The 24,187-nt window shown below is 36.3% G+C and overlaps 1 protein-coding gene and 1 pseudogene across 1 annotated transcript; one reads left to right on the plus strand and one right to left on the minus strand.

The window, feature by feature from the left end:
* The first annotated feature begins 805 nt into the window (after positions 1-805).
* On the plus strand, positions 806-1,724 carry LOC131893735 (olfactory receptor 2J3-like; annotated as a pseudogene).
* Positions 1,725-9,642: 7,918 nt separating this feature from the next.
* LOC131926735 (olfactory receptor 2B11-like) lies at positions 9,643-10,581 on the minus strand. Its single transcript, XM_059282295.1, has one exon. It carries the CDS (start codon positions 10,579-10,581, stop codon positions 9,643-9,645), a length of 939 nt encoding a protein of 312 aa, XP_059138278.1.
* Between the last annotated feature and the right edge of the window lie 13,606 nt (positions 10,582-24,187).

Consider the following 24,187-nt stretch of genomic DNA (forward strand, 5'->3'; position numbering starts at 1 on the left):
CATTTACCCTTTATCTATACTGAGCCTTACTTAGATATATTTACTGAATGCTTTGCTCTATTATCTGCCTATCATGTATTCTTGTATCTATCCCTTCACCATCTCAAAATATGTCTATTACCATCTGTCTCCATGTCTTTATCTTTCATCTGTCTGTTATATGCTCATCATCTGTCAATTATCTATTCATTATCTATATAACATTTGTCTCCTATCACTATCATCTATATACCATCTATCTTGTCTCTATCATCATCATCTTTATCATCATTAACCTTCCATGACTGTCTTCATTTGAATTTTTCTCATATTATTAATTCATGATTAGAAGCCTACTATATCTTCTGGGAAGGATGACACTGGAGTGGCATGATATCCTCTTCAAATTATCACTCTCAAAGCCATATAGTATTTATTTGTCAACATTGGTGAGTTAATTTTTTTCATGTTTTTGTCGAGTCATGTACTAAAATTTCATAAAATATAAAATTTATGAAATTTCAATTTGTAATTAATAAGTAATCTGTGAAGAATAGTCCACACTATGTAACTAAAACACTGCTTAATAAATATAACAACTACTTTGGAAATTGCTCACATCAGTCTAAGAATCATTTATTTAATTCTTAGTAGTTAGATTTCTATTATATGGGATCCTATAACCCCTTTAGATCCTTTAGCCTTTACCACACATTGATTTTTTTATTTCTGTTAATGAGATTATTGATACTTTGATTTTCAGCTAATTATTATAACTATTTTTCTTTGTGCTCAAATTTTCCTAGAATTAAAGGTAAATTGAAAAATGTTTAGAAAGTTCAATGCAAGTTCTGAAAGGTACTTCATTCTTCTGGATTTTTCAAAATGGCCTCACTCGGAAGTAGTTCTCTTTATGGTGATCTTGATATTTTACTTGGCAACACTGACAGGAACCTTCTTCATCATCATCCTGTCATGCTTGGACTCCCACCTGTACACAGTTATGTAACTTCTATCTGTCAAATCTCTTAGCCATGGATGTCTAACAGCTGCATCCTCCAGTTGCTGGTGAATCTCTAGGGGCTCAAAAAAGACCATTTCTTATGCTGGCTGCACACTTTAAATCTACTTTTCTCTTTTATTTAGTACCATGGAGTATGTCTTCTCAGTGATGATGTCCTATGACTTCTCTGCAGCTGTGTGCAAACCCTTGCATTACTCTGTCCTCATAAATCCTAATTTCTGTCATATACTAGCAGTAGCCTCCTAGGTATGTGGCTTTATGGACTCAGCACTTTATTTTCTCTTTACTTTCTGGGTACCTCTGTGTGGACATCACCATGTAGATCACTTCATCTGTGAAGTTCCAGCACTACTCCAATTATCCTGGGTTGGTACTTGAGCTAATGAGATGATTCTGCTGGTGGCAAGATCTGCTTTTGTTCTCATCTCTCTCATCTTTACTTTCACTTTCTATTGTGCTATTACTCAAGCTGTCCCTAAGGATACACACAAACACAGGATTTCAGAAAGAATTTGGGACATGTGGAGCCCATCTTATGGTTGTATGCCTCTTTTTCATTCCAGCCATGTGCATTTATATTCAGCCTCAAACAGAAAATTCTCAAGATCAAACTAAGTTCATTGACCTATGCTGTTGTCACACCTAGCTTGAACCCTCTCATCTATACTCTATGAAACAAAGATGCAATGGGGCAATAATGAAGCTTATGGGTTGGGTGTAACCTTAGTATTGGTTACATTAGTAGTGTGATGATGAATCTATTTCTTATAAAAAGAATTTATTTCTTATAAAATGAATAATTATACTATCCATATTATTCTCAACTGCCTCTATGTGCAATGCATTTACTGTTTGTCAGTAACCCTCTTACTGTCTGCTATATCAGTGAACTAATGACTAAAAGGAAATTCAAGAAAAGTATATTAGTGCTGAAGAATTGTGTGTGTTAGTATGAGCTATAGTGTTTCAAGACTTTAGAGTTTAACTTTGTTTCATTTAAACACAATTTCCTACATCATAAAATGAACCAACATCAAAATGTCCCCTACAGTTTACTCTGTGGCTTGCAGACATGCTGACTCTGTTCACTTTGTCCTTCCTATTGTGTCTGTAGAATCTCTTTCTGCAGCCATGTTTAGCAGCTTGGAGTGTGTTCTTTAATTCTTTGCCTATAGCACAGGAAGTAAGGAGCCAAAGATTGCATATGAAAGAATTTTAATAATAATTAGTACTATATAGAGTATAATAGCACATTTTAAACATTCACAATATTTGAAACATAAAACAATATTGTGGAATTTGAGTCATTTTTTTTTCCAGAAGAATATTCTTGAATGTGATTCCCAGACTTTATTACAGGCTGCCATTACTTTTTATGTTAAAGAAAAAAATTATTTGACAGATAGATAAGTAGAAGAGATATTGCTAAACACAGAAATAAATGCACATAAAAAGAAAATGCATAATAAACAATAGTATAACAACAGGAGTGCTGTGTTACATACTATGATTTATATGAAAGGAAATGCTAGTTTTAGGCAAAATGTGCTGAGTGTAGAAGAAAGTGCAACAGAAAATAGATTTAGTAACTATTTCACATGAGAAGTAAATTTTCCTTTCTGTGAAATAGTTCCTCAAACTGAGTTGTAAAATAATTGTTAGTATATATGAATCTATTGAGAGCTTAAGATCAATAAGTAAAAGTTGGTACATTTTAGAAAGTGTGAAAAACATTTGTAGCTAGAGTTTTCCTGCCTGGCCCACGGTCAGGGCAAATCTCTCTCTCCCGCCAGTCCCACAGCCACTCAGACCCGATCAAGTAAACACAGAGACTTATATTAGTTACAAACTGTATAGCCATGGCAGGCTTCTTGCTAACTGTTCTTGTATCTTAAATTAATCCATTTCCATTAATCTATACCTTGCCACATGGCTCGTAGCTTACCGGGATCTTCCCATGCGGCTTGTCATGGTGGCGGCTGGCAGTGTCTCTCTCTCAGCCTTCCACTTCCCAGAATTCTTCTCCTTGTCCCGCCTATACTTCCTGCCTAGCCAATGGCCAATCAGTGATTTATTTACTGACCAATCAGCAATACACTTGACATACAGACCATCCCACAGCAAACATTTATTATTTAAGTATTAAAATGATTGGGATGTTTAGACTTTAGTTTTATATAGAATAAATTATTAAATGATTATCAAAATTTTACTACACATTAAAGGTTCATTATGCGTTCTTGTGCACTGTTCACAATATTTTGCTCAGAAAATTTTGAACAATTGGTCAAAATACACTGTCTTGATAGCAACATGAAAATAAAATATAATGTTTACTTCTCATAATAGATAGACATTGGCTACTACTATTATTCTGCTAATGTGACAACATTAAACTGACTCTTAATGACTTCATTTCATACTCATAGATCAGTTCATTTCTCAACCTCATCAGAGAGTCTTCATCCTGCTATGGATGGCAATTAACAGAAAGACCTACAACTATTCAAGGTGCATAGAACAAGAGTCTGTGAATTACTCAGTCCTACACTGGACATCTATATCATGTCCTCCTCCTCTCAAGACTCAGGATTATTGTGGAAGAGGGAGGAAGAAAGACTATAATAATCGGAGGTCATGAATAACTGCAAGAAAATAGTGTTGGGGGCTGGAGAGATGGCTCAGAGGTTAAGAGCACTGACTGCTCTTCCAGAGGTCCTGAGTTCAATTCCCAGCAACCACATGGTGGCTCACAACCATCTGTAATGTGATCTGGTGCCCTCTTCTGGCCTGCAGTCATACATGCTGCATGCTGTATACATAATAAATAAATAAATCTTAAAAAAAAAGGAAATAGTGTTTACCAGACACAATAGGGAGCTGTACATATTAACTCACAGCTATTGTGACAGCATTCACAGATTTGCTCAAGCTCAAGCCAGACAAAAATCACAACATAGAGAAGAGAGATGGACATGAAATCCCACCCCTAGCTGAGGAGTTAACAGCTTCCAGAAACAGAGATTTAATTAAGAGTGTGGTCCCCAGTAGGACTAACACATTCCAATAGATAGCCACACACCTAAGAATATAAAGGTGTCATTAATGGGATTCAATTAGTTTACAAAAATGAGGACACAAAGCTGGATGGGTATAGGATTGGGGATGGATAAAATGTTCAAAATACCATGTTTGAAATCTTAAAAAATTAATAATAAAATATTTTTAAAAATATATAAATTCATAAATATTAAAACTGTGTTTTGTAACATGAATCTTAAAAGTATTATAATAAAAAACCCAGGCCAGGCAATGGTGGAGCATACCTTTAATCCCAGCACTCAGGAGGCAGAGTCAGGCAGATCTCTGTGAGTTTGAGGCCAGCCTGGGCTACAGAGTAAGTTCCAGGAAAGGCACCACAGCTACACAGAGAAACCCTGTCTCGAAAAACCAATTAATTAATTTATTTATTCATTAAAATAAACCTAGAGCCAGACATTGGGGTGAAAGCTGAAAGATCAGAGAAGCAGAACGGCCAGCCACTAGCTTACCTCTACAAATTCCTCAGACTCAAGAGAGAAGTTCCTGTTTCCTCATGCCTTATATACTTTTCTGTGTCCTGTCACATCACATCCTGGGATTAAAGGCGTGTGTCACCACTACCTGGTTCTGTTTCTCTCATGTAGCCCAGTGTGACCTTGAACTCACAGAGATCCAGAGGATCTCTGCCTTCCAAGTGATAAGATTAAAGGTGTGTGCCACCACTGCCTGACCTCTATTTAATTTAGTGGGTGGCTCTGTCCTCTGATCCCCAGGCAAACTTTATTGGGGTACATAATATATCACATTTCCTCTTTTTTGTCTAAATTAATAAAAGATTATAATTAATATAAGAAAAACTTATTATACAATAAATACAATAACTATACACAATGTATACAAGCAATAACTACATCAACAATGTCTAGTCCATTTGCATTTGACAAATTCAGAGAAAATACTCCATTATCTATCTTATCTTTGTGAATCCAAAGGATTGTATCTAATTTGCCATGTATACTAATTTGCATTATACCTAAACATAATAAAGGCAATTTATAGCAAGCCTATAGCCAATATCAAACTAAATGGAGAAAAATGCAAAGCAATTCCACTAAAATCAGGAACAAGACAATGTTGTCCACTCTCTCCACATTCAATATAGCACCTGAAGTTTTGGCATTATAAATAAGACAACTGAAGGAGATCAAGGGTATACAAGTTGGAAAGGAAAAAAATCAAAGTATTGTTATTTGCAGATGATATGATAGTATACATAGTGACTCAAAATTATATCAGGGAACTCCTACAGCTGATAAACACTTTCAGCAAAGTGACTGGATACATGATTAACTGAAAATAAATCAGTATCCCTCCTATAAACAAATGCCAAATAGACTGAGAATGAAATCAGAGTAACAATGCCTTTCACAATTGCCTCAAAAATATAAAATATCTTGAGGTAACTAACCAAGCAAGTAAAAGATTTGTATGGTAAAAACTTAAAGTCTTTGAAAAAAGAAATGGAAGAAGATAACAGAAGACAGGAAGATCTCCCATGCTCATGGGTTGGTAAAATTAATGTAATAAAAATGGCTATCCTATCAAAAGCAATCTACAGATTCAATGCAATCCCCACCAAAATTCCAATGCAATTCTTTACAAACCTTGAAAGGATAGTACTCAATTTCATACAGGAAAACAAAACAAAACAAAAAAAGCAATATGGCTAAAACTATTCTGACAAGTAAAATAACAGCTTGAGCTATCCCTGATTTCAAGTTGTATTACAGTGTATAGTAGTAAAAACCACATGGTACTGGCATAAAAACAGACATGTTTATTAATAGACTCAAATTGAAGACCCAAACATAAATTCAAATACATATAAACACCTGATTTTTGATGAAGAAGTGAGAAATACACAATGGAAGAAAGATAGCATCTTCAACAAATGGTGCTGGTCAAACTGGATGTCTGCATGTAGAAGAATGAAAATAGATCCATACTTATCACCCAGCACAAAACTCAAGTCCTCAACATAAAACCAGATGCACTGAACCTGATAGAAGAGAAAGTGGGGAATTATCTTAAATGTATTGGTACAGAAGATGACTTTCTGAACAGAACACTGATAGTACAGGCAGTAAGATCAACAATTAATAAATGGAACCTCATAAAACTGAAAAGCTTCTGTAAGTCAAAGGACACTGTCATTCAACATGGCAACCTACAGAATGGGAAAAGATTTTTACTAACTCCAATTTGATAGAGGACTAATATCTAAAATATATAAAGACCTCAAAAACTAGATATCAAAAAAAACGAAAAATGTAGTCCAGATCTAAACAGAGAATTTTCAATAGAGGAAACTCAAATGGCTAAGAAACACTTAAAGAAATGTTCAACATCCTTAGCCATTAGGCAAGTGCAAATGTAAACTCTGAGATTCCATTCTACTCTTGTCAGAATGACTGAATGCAATAACACAAGTGACAGCTCATGCCAGAGAAGATATGGATCAAGGGGAACACTTGTCTATTCCTGGTGGTGGTGGTGGTGGTGAAAACTTGTACAGCTAATATGGAATCAATATGGCAGTTCTTCAGAAAACTGGGAATTGATTTACCATCAATACTCAGCTATACCACTCTTGTGCATATACCCAAAGGACTCTCCATCCTACCTCAAGGACACTTGCTCAACTATGTTCATTTTAGCTTTATTCTAAATAGCTAGAAATTGGAATCAATCTAGGTGTTCCTCAACTGAAGAATGGATTTAAAAAATGTGGTACATTTATTCAATGAATGTTACTCAGCTGTTAAAAATTACAACTAGAAAAAAATCAGCCTGAGTGATGTAACCCAGACCCAGAAAGACAAACATGATATGTATTCACTTAGAAGGGGATATTAACTGTTAAGTAAATGATAATTAAGCTACAATCCACAGGCTCAGAAAGGTTAGGTAAAGAGGAGAGCTTTGGGGAAATAGAATAGATGTTACAAGTGGATTGGGAGCAGATATGGACAGAAACAAGAGAGATCAGGTTGAGGGAGTGAAAGAGAGAGTGCAAGGAGACAGGCTGGAATTAGGGGGACATTTGGAGGATGGTGTAGAAACCTAGCACAATGGAAAGTTCCTAGAGTCACTGAAGGTAATCTTAATGAGGACTCCTATTAATGGATAATATGGAGTCTCAACTGACCAACTCTTGCAGCCAGGCAAAGCTTTCAGTGGAGGGTCTGGGTTGTATACAATTGATTTTTTGGTCAAGGGGTCCCATGGTAATTCCCAAATAACCCAGGCTGATGCTAAGACAAAAGGTTGCACTTTGTAAACTGACAGTGGGGCCCCATTGCCAAGGACAATATTCACACAAATCATTGAAAGTAGATAGGTCAAGCTGGTGACTACATGGAGGTTTCACACCTATATTCTAGTCTCTTTAGTACATAAGTACTCTGCAGGCTACCAAAAGAGAAACATATACACCAACCCAATCACAAAACCTTTTACCTAAAGTCTGGCCTGCCTGCAAAATATACTAGTGTAATGGTGGCACAGAACTTGTGCAAGTAGCCAACCAATGTCTGATTTAAGGCCAACACCATAAGAAGGAACCCATACCTGACACTGTTTGGGTAGTCAAGTACCAGAGACTAGATAGCCTGGAGACCTAAGGTATAGCCAACCAATGTCTGATTTAAGGCCAACACTATAAGAAGGAACCCATACCTGACACTGTTTGGGTAGTCAAGTACCAGAGACTAGATAGCCTAGAGACCTAAGGTATATCCAAACATGACTGATCAAAACAATTTATACTAAAACTTTCTGTTAAACTACCTTGTCCTGTTTGTAGTTGACTCTTTTTGTAGAATTTGATCAGAGTTATATAGTAGGTTCCAAAACAGCTTTCCTTATTGTTGATCTATTATCAGTATTTTAAGCTAAATATAGCAAGAACATTAAATTTAAAACCACCTAAATAATATCTTTGCACCACCATGTACTGTGGAATCTATGATTTGAGACATGAAATATAGTACCATCTCTCCTCATTTAAATTTTTGCACACTTATGGTAAAACATAGTCAACACAATTATATGAATTTTGGATGACAATTTATATATGTGTATGTCATAAGAAAATTTATTCCAGACAGTAATTATGTCCATTATAACATAAATTATTGCAATGAAAAAATTTAAGGTCTACTCTCTTAGATGTGTTCAAGTACAGAGTGTACAAGTACTAATTATAGTAAGCATGGTGTACAGTAGGTCTCTCAAGCTTATTTTTCCATTTGACTGAAGTTTTGCAGTGTTTTACTAAAATGTCTCCAGTTCCTCATAAGTTCCCAACTCTGAGGCTGCTTTTCCTTCTGACCATTCCTTTGCTCACAGCAGTGTAGCTATCTAATATAAAATTCACAAGAAAAGAGGGTTAAAGAGAGGAATTAGCAGTTAAAAATCACGTGCTGCTCTTCCAGAGAATCCACATTCAGTTCCCAGCACCCATTTCTTTATGTTCACAACAGTTGGTTCCACCAGGTCCAAAGAATCTAACACTTCTTGCATTTTCCTCTAGTCTTTAGCTCTTCATTTTACACTGTGTTTAATTATCCATAAACTAATTCAATACACCCAACTATTTAATCTGTCAATTTGTATAATGAAGTTTAACTAATTTCTTGATAAAATTTAGATTCTAAGCATTAGTCCTAGAATTGTTTTAGCTATTTAAACTGTTAGTGATGTAGATTTTAAATACCCTTATGTGAAAATTACATATCTATGAAAATTCTTATTGTGGAAAAAATAAGCAAGTTCTATTTCAATCAAATATGCAAAAGACAAATCCTGACTCTTTCATGGTTTTAAAAGACATTCCATCTTGCTACAAGCATATGCACAGAAATCCTTCAGGCTGTCATTACCTACTACTTTCTTGTTATTTAACTGATCCAAATATTCAAAATAAATGTTAAAAAATGTGTTTTCATCTTTTATCTTACTCTTTTCGGTATTTAATGATAAATTCCTCAATTCCTCATATAGAATATATGTACATTTATATTTAAGAAAAATTAACAATGAATTTTTATGAGCATCCACATAAATGAAGTCTATGAACTTAAAAGATAGTTTATTAAAAGCAATTTCTGAATCACTCTGTATAGCAAGATTTCCCAAAAGAAACTGAGAAAGCTTTAAGAGAGTAAAAATTGTTTCACAAATGACAAATTAAGAAGTTGTTGATGAACAATTACTATGTGAGTTTCATGACAACTGGCCTGAAACAATGTAATTGTATTATAAATTAAACAATTGTTTTAGCACTGAATAAAGTATTTCTGAATTTACTAACCTCAGTACAAGTATTTTAATATATTTTCTAATCAGAGCATCCATCCACATTGGTTGATACTATCCAAGATTAACCATTGCCTAGCATGATTGTAAAGAATACAAGTAACAAGACATGTTTATACAAGAACTCATACAAAATATAAAGATGAGCTTTGCATAGTGAACAAGTTCTAGGAAAAGTCATTAATTAGTTAACTATTTTGTATGATGTCTATAAACTTTCACTTTGAACTAAAAATGTTCCTGGATAGGTTACCTAATGCTCCCTTTACATCCTTATTCCTTAGGGTATAGATAAAGGGATTCAGAGTAGGAGTCACTACTCCATAGAAGAGAGCCATAAACTTGGGTTGGTCTTTTGTAATAGAGGAGGGGGGCTGAAGATACATGCTAATGGCTGGGCCATAGAATAAGAGAACAACTACAAGATGAGAGGAACATGTTCCAAAGGCCTTTTTCCTTCCCTCTGAAGATTTGATTTTAAGTACAGCATGTCCAATACTAGCATAGGAGGCAAGAATTAAACATAGAGGAACAGCTAAAATAAAAATGCATACCACAGAGAGAGCAAGCTCATTAGTCTCTTTTTCACCACAGGCAGTTTTTATCAGAACAGGAATCTCACACACCAAGTGATCTAGTTCATTGTGGCCACATAGTGGCAGTTGCAGTGTCACAGTGGCCTCTGAGACAGCATAGGAAATTCCTATCAGCCACACAGTGGACACTAACAGGAGGCAAGTACGCTGATTCATGATAAGGCTATAGTGCAGAGGTCTGCAGATGGCAACATAGCGGTCAAAGGACATAAGAGCCAGGAGGACACACTCTGTGCCCCCCATTGTGTGGTAGAAATAAAGCTGAACTACACACCTCATGTAGCTGATGGTCTTTGTGGAGCCCCCTAGGTTAGTTAGCATCTGAGGCACAATGCTTGTGGTGTAGCACATGTCTAGAAAGGAGAGGTTGGTGAGGAAGAAATACATGGGGCTGTGGAGATGGGGGTCTAATATAGACACCAGAATGATGGCAATGTTTCCCGTCATGGCCAGTGGATATGTTACCAGAAGAATAATGAAGAGAGGGAGTTCCAGCCAAGGATGGTCTGAAAAGCCGAGTAGAATGAACTCTTCTGGGTGACTTTTATTGATTACTGCCATTCTCTGCAATCTGATTCACCTATTGTAAAAAAGTATCAAGAATGTTAGTATGATAGGACTAGCAAAGACTCATGTGTGGTGGTATTTTATTTGTACTGAAATGTGATTTTAATTGTATGTTAATAAATAAAGTTGTCCAGGGGTCAGAGCTATTAGAGCCATAGCAAGAGCATGGCGGCGGTGGCGCACGCCTTTAATCCCAGCACTTGGTAGACAGAGCTAGGTAGATCTCTGCATGTTCAAGGATACCCAGCCAAAGCAAGAGGACCTGAGTTTCATCTCCAGTACTCAGGTAAAAATGTTGGCAAGAGAAACACATTTCTATAATTCCAGCTCTAGTTAAGAAAAGATTGGTTATTTTGGGGGGCTTGCTGGCCAGCTAGTGTAGCTGAATTGATGACCTCCAGTTTTAGTTGGGGCTGGGGATGTCTTTCTGTATGCTGTGAATGTGTTGCTCTAATTGATTGATAAATAAAATGCTGATTGGTCAGTAGCCAGGCAGGAAGTATAGTATAGGCAGGATAAGCAGAGAGGAGAATGCTGGGAAGTGGAAGGCTGAGTCAGGAGTATGCTACCAGCTGCCACTACCACCATGAGAAGTAAGATGTAAAGTACCAATAAGCCACAAGACACATGGTAACTTGTAGATTAATAGAAATGGGTTAATTTAAGATATAAGAACTAGATAGCAAGAAGCCTCTCATGGCCATACAGTTTATAAGTAACGTAAATCTCTGTGTGTTTACTTGGGTCTGAGTGGCTGTGGGCCCCAGCAGGCCTGGATAGATCTCCAGCTACAGTTGGAGACACAGTCTCAAAACATAAAGTAGGAATCAAATGTAGAAAAAAACTTGACACGGACTCTGGATTTTATATGCATAACACACCCACAGCACACAAACATTTATGCACACCCACTTACACACATACATACTTCTACATGCACACAAATAACATATATAATCTGGAAACTGGTGATTTAATTTCTATTTATGATGTTAAATTTTAAAAGAAATTTCCATTTATCTGAAAGTACATGTGGAATGACGCAGAGGAACCAATTTTAACAGCAGTGCGGAAGGCATTGTAGAATCATATAAACATGTTCAGGAATCAATCAGAGAAGATCGTAAGAAGAGCTCTGAGCTCCAAGTATGAAAGGTTGACATGTTCAGTTCTATTTCCTGAGCTGAATCATCAAGTCTTCTATATGAGAAATGAGGACATTTGAGATCTAAACAAACCTCCTCTGTGTAATTGAGATTGACCAAAATAGTATAAACCTTGTTAACACTATTCTTTGTATTTGTACTGTGATTAACAGTCTCCTATTGTATAACCTAAATGAATTAATTGTTATTTTTGGCATCTATGAGCTTTATTGTGTAACTGTTTCATCCATGTTTCAGCATTCAATAATTCATGATCAATCTTAGTTAACTTATCCATCTCGTATTACTTTGGAAATTGAGCACAATGCTTTCTTTTAGTATAAAAATTTGGTCAACTATCAGGGATATATTGTTTTTTGTTAGTCACACTGATATTGGGAATATATTTTTCAACTCTAAGAATCTTTTTAAGCAAGTAACTTAATTCAAACAAAGTAACATTCCAATCCCAGTAATTTTGTATCTCCTGGATTTATTTGTTCCCTTACTTTGTAGCTAAAATGAATGCTCATACAACAAATTCAAGAAGCAGAGTATAACAATGTTTTGAAAAATACACATTTTATTATTTTTTTTATAAAAAGTCATCTCTGCAAAGTGAATATTCAAATATGATGTTAACATTCCATTGACCAAGTGTTAGTTATTCTAGTCAATCAGCAGCTTTATAGCAGACTATTTTCTTATAGTTAGAAGCAGATTTCAGTCTTCATTTCACTGAAGGCTCACAGGCACCTTGTGAGGTTCTATAAGAAGCCACTCAGATTAAGATATGAATCATGTTGTTTGACTATACATTATCATAGGTCATATGTATACATTAAAAACAGAAAGCAAAAAAAAAACTTCTGTGTTAGTAAAATAATCATTCCAACAACTTCTATTTTTTAACACAAATTTTAAAAATTATTTTATGGGTATGGGAGTTTGGCCTGCACATACGTCTGTGCATCGCATGTGTGTCTGGTGCCCACAGAGGCCAGAAGAGGGCAAAGGATTCCTGGAAGTGGAATTAATGATGATTGTGAGCCTCCATGTGAATGCTGGAAATAGAACCCAGCTTCTCTAGAAGAGCAGTCAATATTTTTACCTGCTGAGCCATCTATACAGTCTCTCCAAGAACTTCTTAATGAGTCCTTTGTGACAAGCACTCTAATAAGCTTTTCCCACTCTTAAAATCCTTTAGGACCTGTTCCCAATGTTGATTGTGTGTTCCAGTAATGAAACAGAGCATCTTATTTCTATATTTTATGATACTTTTAAGTGTTTGTTTTGTTAGCTTCCTAAGAACTACTGATAATGTAGATATCAAGAATTTATCAGTGCCTAAAATATAGTTACAAAGCATCAGATTATAAGTCAGCACTTCTGGGTATGATAAACATGGATGCTATATAGCTTCTGAGCTGACTATATTAAGATAAGCACCTCTAATATTTGATAATATCTTAGGCTAAACTCTTACTACATGTGAATCTCTGTGTTTTAGAAGAAATATAAAATGAGAGCATTATATCAATTATTACAATTATAAAATAAATATTTCAAAAAATGTAACGTACCTACATTACTGGATGCTGTGTACTTAACATTGCTGTAATCATAGTTTCCAAACATGGGTGAAGCATTAGTTTTTCAAAGAGCAATTTTAGATTTAGTCTCTACAAATTCTTCCATAATTAAATTTATCTAACTCTCATATTAATATGTATTCTACCTTACTATTCCCATTTCTCCTAAGACGAATGTGACTTACCTCCCAGTATATTTATCTTTAGTCTTCCATCTTTAAATTTTCTGGATTTTCTATTTATTGTTATGAAATATTATGGTACAGCTCTTGAATTCAATGACTTTTGACTATCTTTTTCTTAATTCTTCTCTCATAAAATACATCACATGACCACAGCCTTCTCCCCTCCTCAACTCCCAGCTCACCACACACACACACCTCCCTTCTCCCCCAGATCCACTGCTCTCCCATTTCTCTTAAGAAAAACAGCAGGCCTCCCAGTGATATCAACTGAATGTGACATAATAGGATGCAATAAGACCAGGCATAAACCCTTGTATCAAGGCTGAATGAGGCACCTCAGTAGGAGGAAAATGGTCTCAGTAGCTGACAAGAGGGTCAGAGACACTCCCACTCCCACTATTAGGAGCCCAACAAAAAATGGATGGAACTAAAACAAATCATATTGAGAGAGTCAACCCAGATGCACAAAGAAAAACATTATATGTACTCACTTGTAAGTAGATGTTAACTGTTAAGTAAAAAATAACCATAATATAATCCGCAGACCCAGAGGAGTTAGATAAAGAGGAGGGGTCTAGGAGAGGCAGGAGGATTTCCCTAGGAGGAGTAAATAGATTTTGTGGGTGAACTGGAGGCAGATGGAGATGGTGACAAGTGAGAGATTTGTATTTTTTTATCCAACGGTTTATCACTATTTCAACTCACAGGGATATATTCATCTAGCAGTGTTTAACATCACTGTTAAACTACAGGTGACTTCCTGGTGGCATGCTGTCCACACTTCTGCTTGCATTTTCATACCAGCATAACACATTCATGTTCCTTTTGATAACAAACAGCATTTCAATTATATTTGCAGTACTTTTTGGCTTTGGAGGTTGCAAGAAGCCATGATTATTTTGAAAACACCCTTCATTAAAGAAGACTTTTAAAATCAGAGACCAAAACATTGGATTAAACATATGAACGAAATTAATCACATTTTAAACATGGTTTTAAAAGATCAAATGACTGATTAAAGCATTAATAATTCTCTCAGGTAATCAACATCTGAGGAATACAGTGTTTATGGAAACTTAAGGGCTTCTAAGATTGGTTTCAGTGATAGAATGAGAAAGAAATGAATTACAAATTAAAGTCTAGTTCTTTCTAGAGCCACTGAAAAGATATAGCCAAAGCCTATGAATGGCTTTTTGAAATGAAGCTGTGTTTTCTGTGTACTAATTAGACACTGCAACCCACAATTTCCACCTTTCCTTGGCATGCATGTCTGTCAATACAGGTGTCTCTTTACTTACCTTATTTGATGAACCCCCTTTACTTGGTAAAAAGTAATTAGAAAGGAAGGTACTTAAATTGTCCTTTTCAGAAGACAGAGAGACTCTGATATGAACATTAGAGTTTAAGATTTGCTTCAGAACTCTCGGGTTTTCAGTTCATACAAAGGTGCCAAAGTGGAGGGAAATCTCAAATTAGGAAGACAATAATAGAAAACACCAAGAAGGCTTATACGTTACTATGATTCTTTTCTATTCCTGAGACCCTTGGGAATTGTTTCCAGAGGCAACTCATTTACCCTTTTCCTGAGTGACTAGATAGAGACGGTTCCTTGGGAAAGAGCTCTCTGAGGACATGCTTCACACACACAATTAGTTACCTGCTGTGCTAAGGCTGGGTGCCAATCTCTGCTGCAGTGGGGTGCATTTTGAAATAATCTAATTCCGTTTCCCAACACACTGAACAGCAGCTAAAATGTATACAATTAAAGATGGACTTGTTTGAATCAGTTATTCTCAGTAATTTAAATGAGAATTTTTTTATGTCACCTTATTTAAGGATATCATACAAAACTTTGAGATTTAATTTATCTCTATTATAACAATAAGGGGAAATAAAAGCCATGAGAATAGCAAAAATAATATGTAGTGAAAATACAATATCCACTATGAATAATCTAGAAACACTGAAAAAAAACTTCTAAATATTTAGTATTTAATCATAATAAAAAGTTGATAATGAGAAAGTTATCTGTCTACTACTTAGTGAATAATACCTACTATGTATTCTTTTATTTATTTATTTTTATTCATTCATTTATTTTTTTTAGGTCACATATGGGAACTACTATGTATTCTTATATCCACTTGTTACAATTTTCTCACAGGGGTCATGCAGAAGTTTTAGATTTGTACCTCCATGAGTTTATTCACAATCAATGTATCTAACTCTAATAACTGTATTCACTCTTCCTTGCAGAAACATTATGAAGTCTGTGCTTTTTGGAATATTTCAATGTGTCCTATAAGTTTTTAATACTTCAAATGTACACTAATTTGAGAAATAAATTCAAATCACTTTTTCAAAATTTAGTAGAGTGAATGTTTGTGGAATAATCATGAGGTAAATAGAAAGTCAGTCAATCTTACATTAGGAAACATGGTAAATGAATGATTATAAAGGATGCTCAGGAACCATTCACAATGACTTACCACATATGTACATTTCTTTCATCCATGAACTGCTAGCCGTTTCCAGGCTCTGGTTAGTTATGGCTTGTTTCATTTGAATTCAGAACTTCACAGTTCCATGTGGGTCAGTCTGATTTGCATAGAAACAATTCATACTGCACCTTCTTTGCTCTTACTTTAAAGTCTGAGACTTTCTTGTACCCTATTAGTCCTCTCTCTCTCTCTCTCTCTCTCTCTCTCTCTCTCTCTCTCTCTCTCTCGTGTGTGTGCATCTGTGTGCTGCATGTGTGAGCACATATGTGTGCAGATATGAGCCTGAGCTTGTAAACGTGCTTGTGAAAATTATTGGTGTCTTGTTCTCTGTCTTATTTTCTTAAGACAGGGCCTTTCTGTGAACCTGGAGTTCGTCACTACACATCACTCCACACACCCACATACACAAAGCTTGTAAGTCCAACAATCCCCCTATCCTTCTATTGCCAACTGCACCCTAGCACTGAAATTTCAGGCTCCCTCAACCACACCCAGATTTTACAAGGATGCTACATATTCAACTTAGGCTTGTTGTTGTGCTTGTCCAGCAAGTGCTCCTACCCACTGAGCCATCTCCCTAGCACCAAATTAAAATTTATTATAAAAAGAATTGTGAAACTGAGTAAAAATTATCTCTTAAAATATACTAAAACTTGAGAAACAAGACAAACAGTAATTTATTGCAAAGGCTAGAGATAAAAGGTATTAATACTTATCTACACAGTCTGGTTAGTACATTTAGACTGTGAGTTGTAATCTAGCCTACATTTAATTGTTCATGTTATTTTATTAATTTATTTTTCCTCTAAATGGGTGGGCATATATATGTTTTTATAAATCAAATTATCATGCAAAGTCTATTTCTTACTATAAAGAATAAGAAATAATTTGAAAACATTGGTACAGTTTTAACATATGAAATCAGAAAATCTGAATTCAATTGGCTACCAAGCTAACATTATGCTTAGACATGTCCAAATACTCAGAGCATCCCTCACTCACCTTGCTTAGAAAATTTATTATTCTGATATTTATAACAATACTTTCTTATGTACAATATCTAATGTTGGGCTAGATTAGCACAAAAAACAGTATTGTGTTGGTTATGAATATGTATCAGGATGTTGTGAAATAATCCTGTCATACACTGTAAAAATTTGTAACTCTAATTAGTTTAGGAAAATGCTTATTGTCCAGTTTCCAGGCAGGAAGTATAGGTCGGGTGACCAAACTAAGGATGATGGGAAGGAGAATTGCAGAATCAAGAGTCACTAGCCTAATGAAAAGGGAACAGGAGATGAACATGACATGCTAATAAAGGTACCACCATACTGCCATGTGGCAGAGCATGAATAAAGAACATGGGCTAACTTAAAATGTAAGAGCTCATTAGTAATAAGCCTGAGCAATTGGCCAAGTATTTATAATTTATATTAAGCTTCTGTGGATAATAAGGGAATAAACCTTGGGGGCTGGTTTTAGGAATGTAATAGTTTTTAGCAAAAGGAAAAGGGGCAAAAGTCTGCAATATTTGACATGCTTGGGCCTGTGTTTGCCAAATTTGGGCCTACTAGAGTGCCTTCACTCCCAGTAGGCATATGTTTTTGAGTCATAGTAAAAGTTTGTGATTGAAACAATAACATAGAGAGAAAGAAAGGAATATGAAATAACTTTTCAGAGACCTTAAATTATTTTTTAAGACTCATAAATCCCTTTCTCAAACCCTTAAAACTTCCTTAAGCTTTCATATCCTCTGACCTTAAAACATTTTTACAGACATTTACAATTAAGTTTTTACATCCTCAGACCTTCATAACTTGTATTTACATACCTTAAAACATTTTCTTAGCCGGGCGGTGGTGGCGCACGCCTTTAATCCCAGCACTCGGGAGGCAGAACCAGGCGGATCTCTGTGAGTTCAAGGCCAGCCTGGACTACCAAGTGAGTCCCAGAAAAGGCGCAAAGCTACACAGAGAGACCCTGTCTCGAAAAACAAAACAAAACAAAACAAAACATTTTCTTAGACTGTCATAACTTCAGACCTATATAATTTAGAGAATGAGAAAGGTAACAGGTTGTATCATAGAAGAGGAGTTAGTTAGCTGACATATATTTTAGGTCTGGGTTTGGTTTTGTAAAAAAGTCTTATCTGTTGGGGTGAGAATCAGATAGATTTGGAGAAAGAATAGAAGGGATTTAGTATTAGAGTGAAATTTTTGATGTAAGTAGCAAATGATGTCCTGTGTTGAAGGAGGGTTAGGTATGTTGTTATCTGGTATCTAAGTAGTAGGGTAGCCTGGAGGGAAGTGAGGTGAGTCATAAGGAATGAAAGGCAGCTTGACAGGCTGTTATGTTTGCACAATTATTGTCTTTACTAATAATAGAGGGATCAATCAGTCTGATGTGGCCTTATGACAGGAAGGAGCTGCCATCCCTATAAAAAGAATAGGCTGAAGTAGCTAGAGGATGCTTTTGTGTGTGAAAGGGATGAAGAGAAGGTATTTGAGAGTTTTTGGACAGGAGGATAGAGGATCTGGATTTGTGGAGGCAAAGGGATAATCTTGGATGGATTGAAGGGAAGACAGGCAAGGAATACAAGTGATATGTATTTGATAGAAGTTCGGAGGGATAGAAACTGAGACAGTGGAAGGTACTGGGGTCCCAATTAAGTTAGGAGTTAAGGGAGATGGTGGGAATAGATTGATCTTGTGAGGGGGAATCCCAGAGTTAATTTGTTAGTTTAGAGGTGAGCAGAGAGACTGTAGCAAGAGTTTGTAGACAAGGATGCTTTTTTTTTAGAGTTTTGCAAAGGTAGGTGACAGGGGTAAAGGTCAGTCCTAGAAAGTGTTTATGTATTTTAGAAATGTAAATATGGTAAGGTTTGTATAGATTTAGGAGACAAAGGGCAGGGGTAGAAAGAATAATGTTTGAAATTTAAGTAATTATTTATGGATAGAAGGAATGTGGTCATGAGGAGGTCATGAAATGGCTTTGAACATGTAATGTATGCAAAGTGAGTATTTAGAGATTCATGAGTGAAGGAAACTGGCCATGGGGGCAATGATAAAGACTGGAGATGGGCAAGGTGGTCTAAAATGAGGTGTTTATGGGTCGGGGTGAAAGAGAATCCTAGATAGATGACTTGGGGAGAGGAGAGTTGAGTTTTGGAATGTGAGATCTGGTAACTTCTGAAGCTGCGGAAATTGAGGAGTGAGGTGGTGTCAGATTTGCTATCAGAGAGGGAAGGACTGAGAAGGAGGAGGTCGTATACATACTGAAAGAGGCAGGAGGGAAAAAAGGAAGGGCAGGCCAGGTCTGTAGGGACTGAAAGGGGATCATGTAGCTAGAGTTTTCCTGCCTGGCCCACAGTCAGGACAAATCTCTCCCACCTGCCAGTCCCACAGCTGCTCAGACCCAACCAAGTAAACACAGAAACTTATATTGCTTACAAACTGTATGGCCGTGGCATGCTTTTTGCTAACTGTTCTTACAGCTTAAATTAATCCATTTCTATAAATCTATACCTTGCCATGTGGCTTGTGGCTTACCGGCATCTTCACATGCTGTTTCTCATCGTGGCGGCTGGCAGTGTCTCTCTCTGCCTTCCTGTTCTTTCTTTTCTCCTCTGTTAGTCCGGCCTATACTTCCTGCCCAGCCACTGGCCAATCAGTGTTTTATTTATTGACCAATCAGAGCAACACATTTGCCATACAGAACATCCCACAACAGGATCATATGGAAGGGAACCATAGGATGGAGAGAAATAATGGCATTGTTTATGAAATAAAGGTCCTGGACCAGGAGGAAGGTTTTGTTAAGTTTTGTTGGTTGTTGTTGTTGTTATTGTTAATATGGGAGCATTCTAGGGTGAGGAGGTTGGGCATAGGAATAATGGGTTTCAGGCCTAGGCAGAGTCTGGTTAAGGGTAGGAGGTATTTGGTTGGGAGATGTAGGCAGAAATATCTTTGAGTATGGTATGCAGCAGCAAAGGAAGGATAGTGGTATAGAGTACAATGGGGTTGACTAGAGAAATGGGCAGAGGGCAGGAGAGATTTGAGGATTTTGGAGAGTGAGATAATGTGTACATGGAGGCTGAGGAAAGAAAGAGAAAGGACATAGAGGTGTTTTGGGGGCTGTTGTCAGTGAACAGGGCAAACTTTTTTGCCAATTTTGAAGAGAACTTCCTTTTCTAGTAAGGGAATAGAACACGAGGTAGTGATAAAGGAGTGGGAAAAGGAAAAAGTTTGAAAGAAGCAAGTTAAGGGTAGAATTTGGAGGGGTTGGAGGATTGGCTGTATTCTCTGACTATGGGTGACTCTGGGTAAAGAAGAATGGTAAGTGGGGTGAGTGAGGAACATGATGAGGCAATATGATATTAAAAGTAGTGAGAACCTAGGCTCCTGGGGAGTATTTGGGGTGGGTTTGGGATGTTCAGTCAATATCATCAGAGATCTGAGAAGGATAAATTATAGTAGGAAGTATTATCTTAAACTCTCTATGCATTAATTAAAATGACAGAGACTTTTTCATTACCTAGACAGTAGTCCTAGGCTCTTGTAGTCTTGATGGCTAGGCAATGGTGGTAGGTCTTTCGTTGTCATACATAGCAGTGAGCCTTTGAATTTAAAACTCAGGTCTGAGAGAAGCAGGCAAGGACAGGTAGAGGCAAAAGATGTCTCAAAGAGGGAAGGCAGGGACAGATGGAGATATGGAATGACTTGGAGAGTGGAGCGGTATATATACTTCCTTCAGTCTATGCCCACCTAAAAAAATGTAAAGATTGTCATTTGGGGGTGAAGAGTATAAGGACTATTTTTGAGTGTTAGGATACATCAATAATTTTGGGTATGTGTTGCAGTTTTCAGTTGTAATGAGAGACCAGATTCACTTTGCCAGTGGTGGCCTTGAGACACGGTTGAGAGCTGAGAACATTCCCTGGCTTCAAGTGGATCACAGAGACCTCTGTGAGGGAGGGGTCATCACCCAAACTCCATCACCAAGAGGGGACACAATGGATCAGAGGAGAAATCTGAGACCTGCCAATAGTATTTTTGGCATGTTTGAATGGATACCGGATTCTAGCACAACAGTCAATAAAAATGAAAGGAAAACTGCCAACCAAGACAAGCCGAACAAAATCTGTCTAATGGACATCCAAGGGTGTCCACCTTGACTACTGAAGGCTGCAAGACAGAGCAGGGATGCCAGAGATTCATCAGTCATCACCCAATGTATTACAGAATATTCAGGATGGGTAGTAAGGGAAAACACACCAATTGGCTACTGTTGGATTTAGTGAAAGGGCACTGGCTGTCCAGAAAGTGCAAGACCTGGTTTTGGGGTCCTGTGTACACCCTCCAAATCATGATCCTACTAAAGGGAGGTTGGTCCACTGGAATCAGTAACAGACATACCCAGATACCAAGTTCTCAGCACAAAGGAAATTTATTGCTGTGGAGGGGAAAGGTACTGGCAGAGGTGGTGAGGTGGGCAAAGCAGCAGCAGCAGCAATCCAATAAATAAATAAATAAATAAATAAATAAATAAATAAATAAATAAATAAATAAATAAAACAAGAGAGCAAGAGTTCAAAAGCAAGAGAAGCAAGAGAAAGTGTTTCTGCAGGACTGAGTTTTTAAGGAGAAAAATCAGGGAGTATGTGCTAGGGTGGGTTGATAAATCCTGATTAGACATATTTGCCAAATAATGAATTTTGATTGTTGGACCTTGGTGTTTGTCTGAGTAATGAGTCAGCGGCCAAATATGGAAATAGAGCTTGGGGCTAGTTTTAGGAATTTAATGATTTTAGCCAAAGAGAAGAATAAGGGTAAAAGGGCAAAACCTGTCTTCAATATTTGCCATGCTTGGGCCTCTATTTGCCATGCTCAGGTCTGTTAGGGCTCCTTCAACTTCCTCATCTAAAGTCATAAGTAAGACAGATAATGAGTGATGATGATGTTGATGCATGGCAGAAGTTACCATGATTATTCAGTAGTTCAGGATCCTTGATAATCTGACCCATGCATAATTTATTTCCCAAATATTCTTCTAAGGTACTTACTTATAAGTCAGTTTATAGCAATCACTTTTTATTCAGGTTCTTCTAAAAGCAGGAATTTAGCTAAAGAGGTAGATAAAGTTAAATAACTTTAGCAGTGATACCAAGTCAAGTGTAAAAGGGAAAAGGAGAATGATATAAGTAAGTAGGAAACACAATATAGAGTTTTGATAGCCAGGTTTTATGGAATGGGTATATTTTCTCAGGGCTATCCAGAAAAAGGACATTTGTACCTGAGGGAAGACTGGCTAAAACATTTAGCCACTTGCTACCATCTTCAGTTGAGGATTTCCCTTGGGTCATTAAGTATCAGTGCTTCTGGGAAACTCTTGTTCATATGCAAAATGGTCTCTCATGGTTTGAGACCTCAAGACAGAGAGAGGAGTATATACTGGGTCCTTAAAGCAGACCAATGTCAGTTTGTCTGAAATGAATGTGAGTTCACAGAGGACTCAGTAGTTCTGCTGAAATAAAACCAGGGCTCAAGCAAAGAGCTATATCTGAACCAGAAACATCAACTTTAAAAGAAATGTATCAATGCTATCTTTTACATTTGTGACCATAAGGATCAGAGGGGCACCATGTGTCTATATGAACTCCCTGGATAGTGCTCAGAAAAGTAAAAAAGGTGAGTTGAAAAAACAGTCAAGAGATAATTGATAGTTTCTGGAAAATGACGATCTGAACAGAAACAGATAGAGAGAATTCTTGAATTTTGCTTAATGAAAGCCAGTTAGGCTAAGACTGTCTCCTAATGAAAACAATATATAAACAGTTGAACTTGGAAAAATATATCTCCTGAAATGATTAATAATTAATTAGGAAATGGGAGACAGAAGGTAGATAAACTGATATATAGAGTCAAAGAAATGCAGAAATAGAGACACTGCTAATAAACAGAGGAAACAAAGACAGAATTTGGATAAACAGAGACTAGTAGTCAGTCACTATACAAAAAAGATAGAATTCAAAGAATAGGATGAGATTGTAGATGTGAACACAGGAAGCAAAATTCCTCAAAATAACAATTAACCTTCTGTGACTATGTTTTACTCACAAGGAAGGTGCTAATACATCACCACAGTTAAAAAATTCTAGGTAATATAAAGGATAAATGACACTGAGAAGATGCCAGTCACAAAGGCCATATATAAACTTTCTAGAATGCACGGGACAGTAATAACTATGCATAAAGTAAACAAAATATGGTAAAGTTTGAATTGTGCACCTAAGTGCTCTGAAAAAAGCTTGTCCTGGGGGCAGCCTGCACTTTAATATTTTTAATTATGATAAATACTGACTGTGAAACCTTTGGCTGAATCTAACTCTAGTATGTGAATAAAGTTAAAAATATGAATGTAACATACTTTAAATATTAAACCACACAACAGTCTTTCCCAGAATCAAGGCCCAATTACATATATGTCATTAAATTACTTGTGCTGATTTAGTTTTTACTGATTTAAAATGTTTTAATACTAATTCCAAGTTTTTGGTTTATTCAATTCATTTCTATTATCATTCTTCATCATCACCCCTTAAAATATATGAATGCCCTACTCTATAAAATTTAGGAATTACTATTCCAGTGTCAAATTTGCCTCCAAATGGAGAATGAGGAATACCTAGATGAATGAACTAGTGCTAACATTCACTGGATGAAAAGGACATTAAATACAGATATGTCTGAATATATTACAAACACTCAGAAGTTATTGGAGGGTTGAGTTCATTTATTTTAAAGGTCTTGATTTTTCCCCCTAAGGAGACAGTGAAAATATGAAGCAGAAGTTTAAATTCACTCACAAGATCACACAGCATTAAAAATGACTAAGTGATGACTAAAGCTTAGAAATTAAAAGATAAAGTGAAAAGGAGGAATGAAAAAGATAAAAGAGATGTGAAGAAAGAAGTCAATAAGAAGGAAATGAAAAATACAGAACAGAGATAGGAACCAAGAGAAAATAGTCAGATAAATTGAGATGCCTAAAAAAGCCAATAGGAAGTAAAAAAAAAAAATACACATTGCACAGTCTGTCTATTCAGTAAATGCTGAGTCTTCAAAAACAAAAACACAGCATGTTTAATATTTAGCAAAATGGTTTTATTAGAAAGTAAG

This window comes from Peromyscus eremicus, chromosome 16_21, assembly GCF_949786415.1.
Source record: "Peromyscus eremicus chromosome 16_21, PerEre_H2_v1, whole genome shotgun sequence".
In the NCBI taxonomy this organism is placed as follows: Eukaryota; Metazoa; Chordata; class Mammalia; order Rodentia; family Cricetidae; genus Peromyscus; species Peromyscus eremicus.

Coding starts and splice junctions, on each gene's coding strand:
- LOC131926735 (XM_059282295.1), bottom strand. CDS start 10,581: ATGGCAGTAATCAATAAAAGTCACCCAGAAGAGTTCATTCTACTCGGC.